The sequence below is a fragment of the Nerophis ophidion genome, linkage group LG07 (assembly GCF_033978795.1).
Source record: "Nerophis ophidion isolate RoL-2023_Sa linkage group LG07, RoL_Noph_v1.0, whole genome shotgun sequence".
NCBI lineage: Eukaryota > Metazoa > Chordata > Actinopteri > Syngnathiformes > Syngnathidae > Nerophis > Nerophis ophidion.
The window spans coordinates 77,405,766-77,419,153 of record NC_084617.1 but is presented as its reverse complement, the minus strand read 5'-3'; the positions used below and the strand labels follow the sequence as shown (position 1 = coordinate 77,419,153).

Genomic DNA, 13,388 nt, shown 5'->3' with positions numbered 1-13,388 from the left:
GAAACTTTTTCTACATTTGCTTGTTTAGCGGACATTACATTTTTGACCAAAATGCCAAATCAAGTTAAGAAGTAAACAAACATTTTAAGTAAATGTTGTAGACCTCCTATGCATATTCTTATCTGGGTGTGCTTATTATGTTTAGTGACTCAAACGTACGTATAGGATAGGAATTTCAATCACCAACAAAGCCTGGTTTCAATTCTATTGTTATTGGCACTTTGACAACCGTCATAGCAGAGTAAGAAAGGCAAAAGGGTGATGACATAATACCAAGGTTTCCATCTGGAACTGAGGATAGCAATTACATAGTGCACTTGCAATGATGCCCTATACTGGGCCTCTTGACTCACTCGGGAGGCCTTGTGGTCGCAGAATGCTTTAAACGTGCAGTGTGTTGTTTAACTGTATTTGAAAGGTAAAAATAGTTTTTCTCTCAAATGTGGGACAAAAGGTTGTTTCCAGTGAGGACCACACCAGGATACACTTGCATGTGTCTCTTGTCAGAAGATCTTGAATGAAAAAAGTATTTGTTTTGAGTAAACTAACAGAGGGTAGCCACTTTCCAATGTATTTGACACACTTTGTCCCATCCTCTCACAGCTTCTCCTACGTAATGGCGTACGTACATAACACATGCACGTGCAGGAGCTGTAGGTGTTGGTAGCTGATATAGCAATTTGGATGGCAAGCGTTAGCTGTTATTGAATGTATATTCTATCATAACAAGACTGCAAATTGTGCGTTGCTTCTCTTGGACTGCTTTTGTACGTGTGCATACACTCCCTGAACGTGCGTGTTGACGTTAACATCAATCATTTTCTTTGGGCTGGAAACATTTTTTATTACGTAGACTTTGAAATGATGAAAAATACAGTCAATTGTGATCAAATGTGTTCTGTTAAACCACTAATGGTAACATAAGCTAGCCAGTGGTGTTCTTGTTTTGTTTTTTGCTTTGAAAAATGTTACTATGAAGTAGTTGCATACGGCAACTTTAAGTCTCAATCCTTGGGGGCTATAACAGGGTTTCCGTAGGTCAGGGGTCGGATACCTAAAGTGTTGAAAGAGCCATATTGGACCAAAAATACAAAAACAAACATGTCTGGAGCCGCAAAAAAATAAAAGCCATATTACATACAGATAGTGTGTCATGAGATATAAATTGAATTAAGAGGATCTAAAGTAAACTAAATAAGCTCAAATATAGCTACAAATGAGGCATAATGATGCAATATGTACATATAGCTAGCCTAAATAGCATATTAGCATCGATTAGCTTACAGTCATGCAGGGGCCAAATATGTCTGATTAGCACTCCACACAAGTCAATAACATCAACTAAACTCACCTTTTTGCATTCCTGCACAACGTTAAAAGTTTGGTGGACAAAATGAGACAGAAAAAGAAGTGGCATAAAACACGTCTTAGAAAGTCGGAGAAAGTTATACATGTAAACAAACTACGGTGAGTTCAAGGACCGCCGAAATTAGTAGGACAAAACGGCGCCCGCCAAATACTCGAATCAGTAAGGCATGTTTAATAAAAACAGTGTGTTTTATAACAATTAGGGAGGTTTGTGTCATGTTTGTCCTTCCGCATAAACTATATTAAAACAAAAAATATATATTTTATATTTTTTCCCCTCATCTTTTTCCATTTTTCATACATTTTTGAAAAAGCTCCAGAGAGCCACCAGGGCGGCGCTAAAGAGCCACATGCGGCTCTAGAGCCGCGGGTTGCTGACCTCCGCCGTAGGTAATTAAAAAGCATTAAAAGCCATTAAATGGATGTTGCCAAAATTAGGTCCTTAAATGGCATTAAAAAGCATTAAATTCGATATCTGGAGAAATTTTAAAAATGAATGCGGTGGAATTACACATGCTCTTAGCTAATCCCAAGTCTGTAGGTAGGCAGCAATTTCTTTGGTGTGACCACCAAACAGAGGTGGGTAGTAACACGCTACATTTACTCCGTTATATCTACTTGAGTAACTTTTGAGATAAATTGTACTTCTACGAGTAGTTTTTATGCAACATACTTTTACTTTTACTTGAGTATATTTATAGAGAAGAAACGCTACTTTTACTGCGCTCCATTTATCTACTTTCAGCTTGCTACTCGATACTTTTTTTGATCGATCTGTTAATGTTTGTTTTGCTTTGTTAGACAGACCTTCAAAGTAGGATCTACGCATGCCTGGTTTCACCAATCAAATGCAGTCACGGGTGACGTTGGACCAATCAAACAGAGCCAGGCGGTCACATGACCGTCACACGTAGAACCCGACTTAAACAAGTTGAAATACGTATTGGGGTGTTACCATTTAGTGGTCAATTGTACGGAATATGTACTGTACTGTGCAATCTACTAATAAAAGTATCAATCAATCAATCAAAAGTGTAAAGGAAAAAAGACACTTTTTATTTCAACCGTACTTCCCGTCAAAAGCCTAAAGACTGATCGCACAGTTCCTGTCTTCACAATAAAAGAGCCGCTCCATCATGCCTGCTCTAACAAAATAAGAGTCTCCGAAAGCCAGCGCAAACAAGCTAGCAAGCTACGGAGTTTGCCACCAGTGTATTTCTTGTAAAGTGTATAAAATCGAATATGGAAGCTGGACAAATAAGATGCCAAAAACCAACGACTTTCATGTGGTATTAGACAGAAAAGAGGAACTTTTTTTCTCCTCCATTTGAAAACGTGGACGTTATCAGCACTATACTGTCTGATTCCAATCAATGCAAGTCATCAGAATCAGGTAATACACCAACTTATATTATTGTTTTCATGAAAGATAGGACTCTATGTGTTAAACATGCATGTATATTCATTAAAACACCTTTAACATGTCAACAAAAACGTCCAAATAAATAAATATAAATTATATACCGTATATATAAATGTATGTATGGGTATGTATGTGTGTGTGTGTGTGTGTGTGTGTGTGTGTGTATATGTATATATATATATATATATATATATATATATATATATATATATATATATAAAATATGTGTGTGTATGTATATATGAGGTAGATCACCTCGACTTGGTCATTTATTAAGTAATTGATTAACGTTGAAAAACTTATTGGGGTGTTACCATTTAGTGGTCAATCGTACAGAATATGTACTGTACTGTGCAATCTATTAATACAAGTTTCAATCAATCAATCAATCAATCAATGCCTACTGAGCCTATGGTGCTGTTAAGTTATTGTGGCTCAATGTGCCTTAATTTTTTTTTTAAGGTACTATTATTTAATATATATTATTGTTTTAGTTGCTTAAGAGATATTCCTGGCTCTGAATTTGCTCATTGCTATTTTTATGTTTTTGTGCATTATTTGTTGCCGTAATCGTTAAACAAACAGGTTACTCATCAGTTACTCAGTACTTGAGTAGTTTTTTCACAACATACTTTTTTCTTTTACTCAATATTTGAATGACTACTCCTTACTTTTACTTAAGTAATACATCTCAAAAGTAACAGTACTCTTACTTGAGTACAATTTCATGCTACTCTCCCCACCTCTGCCAACAAAGCAACTTCTCTTCGCCATCACAACTGGCAGCTGCCGCTACCACTGCAGAAAAATAAATACATAGAAAAAATGGTCAGATTGAAGTTTTTGTGAGCCAGTTGTAATTCACCAAAGAGTAACCGGCAATGTAAACGTTTCAACTATTAAAGATTATCATTGTCAAATGCTTACAATTTCTTCTATTTGGAGAGTTGTATGCGTTTCACTATTTATGCTAACTATCTGCATTAGGACTTGTGCATCCAAGTGGTTTTAAGTGGCATTAAAAAGCATTAAATTAGATTTGTGGCTACCTACAGAAACCCTCTATAAGAAATGTTCACTTTTTATTGTGTATTGTCTTTGCCAACGCTACATTTGGTTGCTGCCCCCCTAACCTTCTCTCGCCACCCCTCTAATGTGCCATTTTTTGCTCTTAAAACCTTCTTAACAGGAGTATGTAGATTCAGTCCCTGCTTAGTAGTACTGCTTTCATTGCACAGGCAAGGTGGTCATTACAGAGGCAGGGGTATCACATTTCCCTGTCCAGCCCTCAGGCAATAAGTGAGGACAGAAGGACTTCCTATTGTGTTTTGCTATATGGGGCAGCTTTATCAGGCACGCCTCTTTGGGCTGTGTGTGGTTTTTACACAGAATGTCCTTTGTACCAGCCTCATTAAAAGGGACATGGTTCAGTAGACTGCAACACAAACTCATCGTCTACCAAGTCACCTATCTTTGGCCACTTTCACTTTCTGCCTCCATAAACCAATCGCTGTGTTTTATCTGTAATCCAACAGCAAATAAAAGTAATCGGGTACATTGCTTCAACAGTTTTGATTGATTGAAACTTTTATTGGTAGATTGCACAGTTCAGTACATATTCCGTACAATTGACCACTAAATGGTAACACCCCAATAAGTTTTTCAACTTGTTTAAGTCGGGGTCCACGTTAATCAATTCATGGTAGTGAGATACTTAGTGATTACATTTTTACAGGCAACTTACAATTCTACTGTTTACATTTTTTGATTTACCCTCCCATCTCTGCTGTCAAGTTAGCGCGTCAATAAGCTTGAAGAAGCATTTCCTAGCTCTCAGCGAGCAGGTTGTAATAAATCTTGTTTTAAAAGCTGGATGATTAATATTGATTATTGCAGATTCCATGACTTCAAGCTGAGCATTCTAACTCGATTGGATCAGTGTTGCCATTCGACACATCTGTTGGGTGGACTTTAAACGCACTAAATATTCTTGTCTTATCACTTTTATACTTTTAGTAGACCACAAACTCATCTACCAACCCACCTTTCTGCATCTTTGTCCACTTTCTGTTTCGGCATCCATAAAGCAATCACTGTGCTCTAACTGGCCGATGTTCCCCTTTTGTTGTTACATTGTCAACTCTTCAGTAGCTATGTGATGATGACGATAAACAATAATTACCATACTTCTACACCAGCTTCACCACACTTCAGCATATCAGAGTTATAGTACGACATGTAGTGATGTGGCCACTCACTCTTGCCTCTTGTCTCTTGCCTCTAGGTGCAACAAAAGCAAGGTGAGGAAGAAGACGAGGGGAAAGACTCTGAAACTCCAGCGGGGGAGACTGATAGTCAGTATGGGACCTGGGAGACGGGACTACGCACAGACGATAGGTAAACATTCATAACATCTTCTTACATGGCAATTGGAACAAACACAAATCTAATCATCCAAATCAGAATTGCTTTTATGTTTAAAATAAACAAGAAATGCATTTGTTTTGTTATGATGGGTCATGAAAATGTCAGGAAGTTAAAAAAAAACAACGTTGCATTAATGAAATGAATAACAGGTAATAGTCAAAATGTCTGGAAGGTGAGATCCAAACTGAGTCTTAATTTGCTTTTAGTTGTAACAAAATCACTGTTTGAGAGAGGAAATGCATGTTGAAGTTATGAGTAAGTTAAAATGGAGGAAAAAGTGCCTGCTGCCAGTTTCTTCCCTTCCCTATGGTAATCATTACTGACCTGTGGTCATAAACAAATATCACGATGGTACTTGGACAGACTTGCAGTCCATCTAAATTAGCTGATACTTTGTTATCTGGTACTTCTTAACTATATAATACAATTCATGCATGACAAAGCTTGTTTGTTTTTTCTTCTTACTTGACTTTCTTCAGCCTAACCCCTGCCACTCCCAGCTCAGAAAGCAACCTCACCCCTTCGCCCAGGAATGCGACTCCTTCTTCGCAAGTTCAACCCGCCTCACAGTTGGATGCAGACATCTTTGACGGCCTGCAGCCATCCTCTTCTTCTGAGCACCAGCCCCTGGCTTTCCCGGATGTGAGTGCAATGTGCATTATCCAGATGTTCTCTTTCAGACAGTTTTGCAACAATCTTGCCAAAACCAAACACCAGACTTCTTAGCTAATTATCTAATGTATTTCTTCTTTGTCCAAGACCCCAACTCCCCTGTTAGACAACAGCGCCCTCCGCTCCAAAGTCCAGCTGGGGAAAAAACGTGCTCCCCGTTCACGGCCCTCCAGAGCTGCTCGTCAGAGCGAGGGGGAGTCTTCTGAGAACTGGATCTACAAAGACTCTACAGGTAAGTGTTTGTGAGATGTAGATACAATCAAAGTGTACTTAATCATCGTAACACTTCTGTTAACTCCTCAGACAATTTTAGGTGACATTTTAAATAAGGATGTCCTGATTTAATATTAACCTCGGTCCAATATCCTTAAAAAACAAGTATTGAGTTATTGCATCTAAAATGTCAGATAGAAGAAGTCCTGCAGCGTGTTTACTTAGATTAGATAGTACTTTATTTATTCCGTCAGGAGAGTTCCTTCAGGAAAATTACAATTTTCAGCACAATCCCATTCAAGATCAGACAAACATTAAAGGGAGACAGAACAGGATCGCTGACGGGTCTGCCGGCTTCCAGCACCCCTTACAAAAAAGATGAGATACAGGTAAACAAGGGAGGAAAAAAAATAGAAGATTAAAATAAAATTAAAAAATCGGTCTTAGCCTGGGCCCTGGAGAGGGGATGCAGACTGAGGCCAAGGGAAAACAACAACAACTCATAGCCATAGTACACATCCCTCTTCCATGTGTGTCAGAGGGAAACATCAAAGAACACAGAGGACATGAAAGACATTAAAGCAGCAGATACAAGCAGACACTTTTACATACAGCTATGAATAAAAAGTAAAAGAAACATATCCACTGTGGTGTTCCACGCCATCGTCCACTGGGTGGAGGGAAGATGGCCAGAGACAGGAGCAGACCCAACAAAGCAACCAAGACAGCCGACTCCACTCTCGGCCAGTGTCCAGTCCGCATGGATGAGCGAGGATACGTCCAAGTAGACTGAGGTGTCCGACACCTGCTCACCCAGCCAAGACACCGCCAAGCCTCTCCGTCCCAGCGCTCAGTGCTAGTGTGCATGGCTGGACTACCAGTTAGCATTCAAATGGCCTCCAAAAAGCAAACAAGGTTGTTCTTAGTGAAGTCATTTACAAAAGGTAAACATGGGACATAGTAGCTAAGCACACAAACTAGACGTACGTATTTAGTGACTTTTATTGAACAATATTGCACTCTAATAAACAACATTTGTCAATGTAAACACGTTTCAAATAGCAAATTTTTCGGATTATAAATCGCTCCCGAGTAAACGTCGCACCGGCCGAAAATGCATAATAAAGAAGGAAAAAAATATATATAAGTCGCACTGGAGTATAAATTGCATTTTGGGGGAAAATGTGTTTGATAAATTCCAACAGCAAGAATAGACATTTGAAAGGCAATTTAAAATAAATAAATAATAGTGAACAACAGGCTGAATAAGTGTAGGTTATATGAGGCATAAATAAGCAACTGCTATGTTAACCTAACATATTATGGTAAGAGTCATTCAAATAAAAATAACATATAGAACATGCTATACCTTTACCAAACTATCTCTCACTCCTAATCCATAAATCTTCTTCCTGGATGTGGCTTCTAAACAACTCTGCCAACTCCAAAGGTATGCTTCGCTTCCTCTTGTCCTTTTCTGCTGCATATTTCACTACATCCAGCTTGTAATCTGCACTACATCATCTCCTTTTCAACGCCATTTTTGTTCAGCCCTTCTCACTTTTTATAAGTTATCGCCAACGTTGAAATGACCCATTTTAATAGCTACGGCAGTAGCATTTAGCAGTTAGCATCCTATGACCCACAATGCACTTCTGCCATGACCCTCCCCCGCCAAATTCTTATTGGTTGACGTGTGTCTGACGATTGCTGACATTTTCTTCGTCTCTTCTGCGAATGAGATGAATATTATTATTTGATATTTTACGGTAATGTGTTAATAATTTCACACATAAGTCGCTCCTGAGTATAAGTCGCACCCCCGGCCAAACTGTGAAAAAAACTGCGACTTATAGTCTGAAAAATACGGTAATTATAGTTCCATATTATCCAAGATAGACGCGTGCTAGAAAGTATCCTGAGGGGAAACACGAGGATTGTTCAACTTACTGCATTATAAGCTTAATTTAATTATTGTCATCTCTAAATGTTTCTAAAAAGAAATGAACTTTATTTACCACTGAATTTGTTCAAAGTTAGTGCTTTTCAGACCGACTATCGCTCAGAGTTATATAGTATGTTTGTATGATTTGTACTGATATGGAAATTGTATTATCGTTGGTATCAGCCAATACTCAAAGCTCCAATATCAGTATTGTATCAAAAGTGAAAAAGTTGCATCAGGACACCCCCAATTTTATTAGCATTATGTAGTACCATTTAGTGGTTCTTTTAATTTTACCAATTTAAAGAACTTAAGTCTTAACTTTAATGCAGAAGGCTGAAGATGGCAAATATGAGTCTTCATGACTGAAGTGCAAGTCTTCTCTGGTCACGTTGCCTCCAGTGCAGAAGAGAAAAGTCCTTTTCTACGACGCCTTGTCAGTCAAAACTTGGATCTTAATTAATACCCAAGCCACTCCTCACATTGTACACAAAACACACAAAGGACATTTAAATACTGTAACAAAAGGCTAAAATATTGTATATTTAATGAACCTGTAACAAGAAAGATGCAAGTTCTGAGAGGTTAAAGGATGAATATTCTTGATAGTGGTCATGAAGTTAGTGTTGATTGGAAATTCTACAATAAGAAATTTGTACTTATAAATCATTTTGCTCAAACAAAAATACAAGACGTAACAAAGTCTTTATTAATTTACCGCTCAACTCTCGCAATAATTGGTAGGCAGACAAGTATATCTTCTTCTAGTCTAGTATGCAGATATTTACTGACACCAACAATGCAATTAAATACACAGAAATAAACATGTTTTATTAAGTAAAATGTATTTAATAAGCTGGAGTTTAGATGTCACATGCCTAAGGTCTGCTGCGTGGTGTTTCCTGTGAGCGGATTCTGTCAACCACACCATCAGCAGCCTGTGGCTGGCGTTAACTCCTCCCACTGCAGTGTAGGACAGGAGGAGTTCATGTGTGTTTATTGTTTTGGTTGATGTTTACAAATTCAGAGAACAAGTCCTTGGACACAGGAGGTCTTAGTGGACAAAATAGTCCATCCATTTCCTACCCGTTGTCCCTTTCGGGGTCGCTGTCTCATCGCAGATAAGATGATTTGAATAGTTTTCGATTTTGTTTGGTTATTGTGTACTATTGACTTTGTTTTGATCATATATTTGTATGTAATAAAAGAGAATAAGTAACTATGTCAACTATAATGACTAGATAAAGGCACAGTATTGGTGTGGGCCAATCTCACTCACGGATGTTTGATATCGGAGTGGGCAGCATAAATCCAAGCTGGGAACATCCTAATTGTGTTCCTGCTACTGTTTGTCCCTGAGCTGTCAGCACCGTCCTCACACTCAGGAGACTTTTTGTGTCCTGGCAGAGGAGAGGAGTGAAGGGAGGATGGATGAAGTGGAGTCCAAGGAGTCCAAGGAGCAGACTCGAGCAGCAGAGGGTGCTGGTCAGTCGCAGAGGGTGGCCTTGTTTCCTGGGGTGGACCCCCTGGCTCTACAGGTCAGTGCTTTACTAAGAAGGTCCAAGTCCACTTAATGAACCCCGGCTCCTTCAAAGTGGATTTCATTTCTGTCGCCAGGTCCAGTTGAAGAAGAGGAGTGATTCCGACACTCTGACTAATGCACCCTCTCCTTCCCTCATCTCCCGCTCCCCTAAATCACCTTTCCTTCCTCGGGCTGCCCGTGTGCTGCCCCCTGCTGGCGGGAAAGAAAATGGGTAAGTGAAACAAAACATTTTCTTACACAAGGTGTGTCAAAAGTTCCAGGACTTTTTACAAGAGATTTATCTTTCCAATACAAAGTCTAACATTTCCCCTTGAAAGTAATCCCATATGGAGTCTAACACACTTGACCTGGCTTCTCTTCCACCACCTCGTGTCTGATGGACGTGTCCCCGTCTTATGTGGCCTGCAAGTGACGTGCATCTATAAGGAATCTCATCCTTTTGATACATGTCTTTCAGTTTGGACTGAAAAATAGATGAGGCATTCAAATTTAGTTTACTTGATATTACTTAGTACAAAAAGTTTTTCCAAAGTTCTTTCCTTTTAAAATGTGATTCTACAGCAGCTAAAGTTAAACATCTGCTTGTCACTTCAACCAAAGCAAGTTGTCAGTTTGTTGGGAATGCTACTCAACAGAGGTGGGACCAAGTCATTGTTGGGCAAGTCATAAGTAAGTCTTTGCCCTTAAGTATCCAGTCAAGACAGGCAAGTCCCAAGTCAAGACTGGAAAGTTTCAAGTCCTGCATTTTGAGTTTCAGGTCCTTTAAACCACAGACTAATATATTTACACAGATTGTGTATGCATTTGAAATTGCGGGGAAAAAATAGTGCTGACATTGCACTTCTCAATAACACAATTAACCAGTTATTTTGAGCATTTAACTCATTTATCTACAGAATTAACACTTTGAAAAAACAAATGCAACTGTATTCATTTGTATTTCCATGGCATATTGGGGGCGGCATAGCTCGGTTGGTAGAGCGGCCGTGCTAGCAACTTGAGGGTTGCAGGTTCGAATCCCGCTTCCGCCATTCTAGTCACTGGCGTTGTGTCCTTGGGCAAGACACTTTACCCACCTGCTCCCAGTGCCACCCACACTGCTTTAAATGTAACTTAGATATTGGGTTTCACTATGTAAAGCGCTTTGAGTCACTAGAGAAAAGCGCTATATAAATATAATTCACTTCACTTATTGCATTGGAACTAGTTCCACTCTAGTTTCTATCCTGTTCTTACCTTATCACATTGATCTCATCTCCTATGATGACGTGTGAGCATGACGTCACGGATTGTAGCAGACATTTTGATCCAGCACCGATCCCAGCTATATGTAGTCTGCTTTAATTGCATAATTCCACAGTATTCTGGACATCTGTGTCGCTGTATCTTTTGCAATTTGTTCAATGAATAATGGAGACGTCAAAGAAGAAAGATGTAGGTGGGAAGCAGTGTATTGCGGCCGCCTTTAGCAACACAAACACAGCCGGTGTTTCCTTGTCTACATTCCTGAAAGATGACGGTGAAGTTTACTATGGAACAGAGCGGTCAAGCGAATATGGTTCCCTACCACATGTCAACCGGCAGGTTTCGGTGAAAAATGGTGGTATTAAGTCGGCTCTTACCGTAGACATGAGTGGACAGCTTGCGTCGTTCCTTCTGCAGCTGCAGACTCTCTTTCATCCTCCCACCGGCTGTCGGATGCTTACACCGTGGAGGAGGGGGGGGGGGGAAATCTCAGCCCAGCTGCCTTGCCTCGTTGAAAAAACGTTGGATCCACCTCCGCTTGGGATGTTTTCCTGCTGGCTCTGCTGTGAACAGGACTCTCGCTGCTGTGTTGGATCCGCTTTGGACTGGACTCTCGCGACTGTGTTGGATCCATTATGGATTGAACTTTCACAGTATCATGTTAGACCCGCTCGACATCCATTGCTTTCCTCCTCTCCAAGGTTCTCATAGTCATCATTGTCACCGACGTCCCACTGGGTGTGAGTTTTCCTTGCCCTTATGTGGGCCTACCGAGGATGTCGTAGTGGTTTGTGCAGCCCTTTGAGACACTAGTGATTTAGGGCTATATAAGTAAACATTGATTGATTGATTGGCTTCCCTCGGAGACACTGGCGGTCACCACACCCGTGGCCACACACCTCCGACTTTCAGGTACGACCATATAATCTCACTAAAACACTAGTAACACAATAAGCAGATAAGGGATTTTCCAGAATTATCCTATTAAATGTGTCTAATAACATCTGAAACGCTCCCACTGCCCTTGTCTTTTTTTTTTCTTTTTTCTAGTCCTTCACTCCCACTTTCCTAATCAACGAATCTTTCATCCTCGCTCAAATTAATGGGGAAACCGTCGCTTTCTCGGTCCGAATCGCTCTCGCTGCTGGTGGCCATGATTGTAAACAATGCTCAGATGTGAGGAGCTCCACAACCCGTGACGTCACGCGCACATCGTCTGCTACTTCCGGTACAGGCAAGGATTTTTTATTAGCGACCAAGAGTTGCGAAATTTATCGTGGATGTTCTCTACTAAATCCTTACAGCAAAAATATGGCAATATGGCGAAATGATGAAGTATGACACATAGAATGGAGCTGCTATCCCCGTTTAAATAAGAACATCACATTCTAGTAGGCCTTTAAGACCTCACAGTGGAGTTTTTACATTCATCTTTGTTCTAAACTAAACAAAATCTTATCAATTCCCATCCCTAATCAGGAGAGCTTCCACAACTGCAGCGTGGCCCACCAGGACAATGACTAACTAACCCACCTGACTTTGGGAAATAAAAGAATCCCAGTGAGGCAGCTTGGGCGAGTTGGGAGTTGGCAAAAGTCGCAGGATCTCTTTGTAAAAAGTCTCAGGCCTTTTCTGAAACACCTTGCAAGCTTCCTGTTTCATGTCAGGGTTTCATGCATTAACACTCATTCCTTTTGCACGCGTCTTAGTGAGGAGGAATCGCCCAAGTGGTTGAAAGAACTTAAGTCCAAGAAGCGCTTGAGTCAATATGAGAACGAGAACTGAGTAAGCTGAGCTGAGAGAACGTTTTTTTGCTTGCTTTTGTCCATTTTGACACATTTCTCTCCCCTCAGGCTTGCCTTTGGAGATGTATGCTGAAGAAACCGAGGCCTTAATATTCGACTCAGAGAGTAGGAGAGTGGAATCTGCTGCTGATGTTTATATTTATTTCTCATTCCTTTTGCTTCTCTTACTGTCTGGGTGGATCATCATGCATGGTGCCTTTTTTTATAGAAGATCTATGATAGAACAACACTATAATAACACATGCAGCTCTTTTATGGACATGTCTCATCTGCACAAGGAGGGAACACTTTGATAGGGACCAGAAGAGGTGGGCCTGGGGGGTGAGATGATGACATTCCCATCAAGATGCACATCAGGAACTGAGGAAGTTGAAGGACTTCTCCACAATGGACACACAGCACGCTGGGTGGATGGAGCCCCACAATGCAATGGAAGATGTCGATAGTTTCCTTACTTGACCAATGTGTGCGTGTGTGTGCGTGTGTGCGTGCGTGCGTGCGTGCGTGCGTGCGTGTGTGTGTGTGTGCGTGTGTGGTGGCATGTGTGTGTGCGTGTGTGTGTGTGTGCGTGTGTGTGTGTGTGTGTGTGTGTGTGTGTGTGGTGGCATGTGTGTTGTCAATGATGACAATCACACCTTATGAGAATATTTCACACTCCTTGGAAGCTGCTGACCACATTATTAGTTGGGATGTATATCATGTAAGTAATCTTCAGATGTTATATTTTCTATGTTTTCACTACGATAA

The 13,388-nt window shown here is 40.3% G+C and overlaps 1 protein-coding gene across 5 annotated transcripts in view; it reads left to right on the top strand.

Moving 5' to 3' along the window:
• The window catches only part of si:ch73-138n13.1 (trichohyalin), a 55,596-nt gene extending 42,426 nt beyond the window's left edge, over positions 1-13,170 (top strand). For 4 of the 5 annotated variants that reach the window (XM_061907168.1, XM_061907170.1, XM_061907169.1 and 1 more), the window contains 7 exons: positions 5,076-5,188; positions 5,698-5,860; positions 5,978-6,122; positions 9,456-9,586; positions 9,666-9,802; positions 12,546-12,621; positions 12,690-13,170. In XM_061907168.1, coding sequence (XP_061763152.1) covers positions 5,076-5,188; positions 5,698-5,860; positions 5,978-6,122; positions 9,456-9,586; positions 9,666-9,802; positions 12,546-12,621 — 765 coding nt within the window. In that variant the 3' untranslated portion in view covers positions 12,690-13,170. The remainder of the gene's footprint in view (positions 1-5,075; positions 5,189-5,697; positions 5,861-5,977; positions 6,123-9,455; positions 9,587-9,665; positions 9,803-12,545; positions 12,622-12,689) is intronic. The other variant, XM_061907171.1, reaches the window with a different exon arrangement.
• Positions 13,171-13,388: the final 218 nt, after the last annotated feature.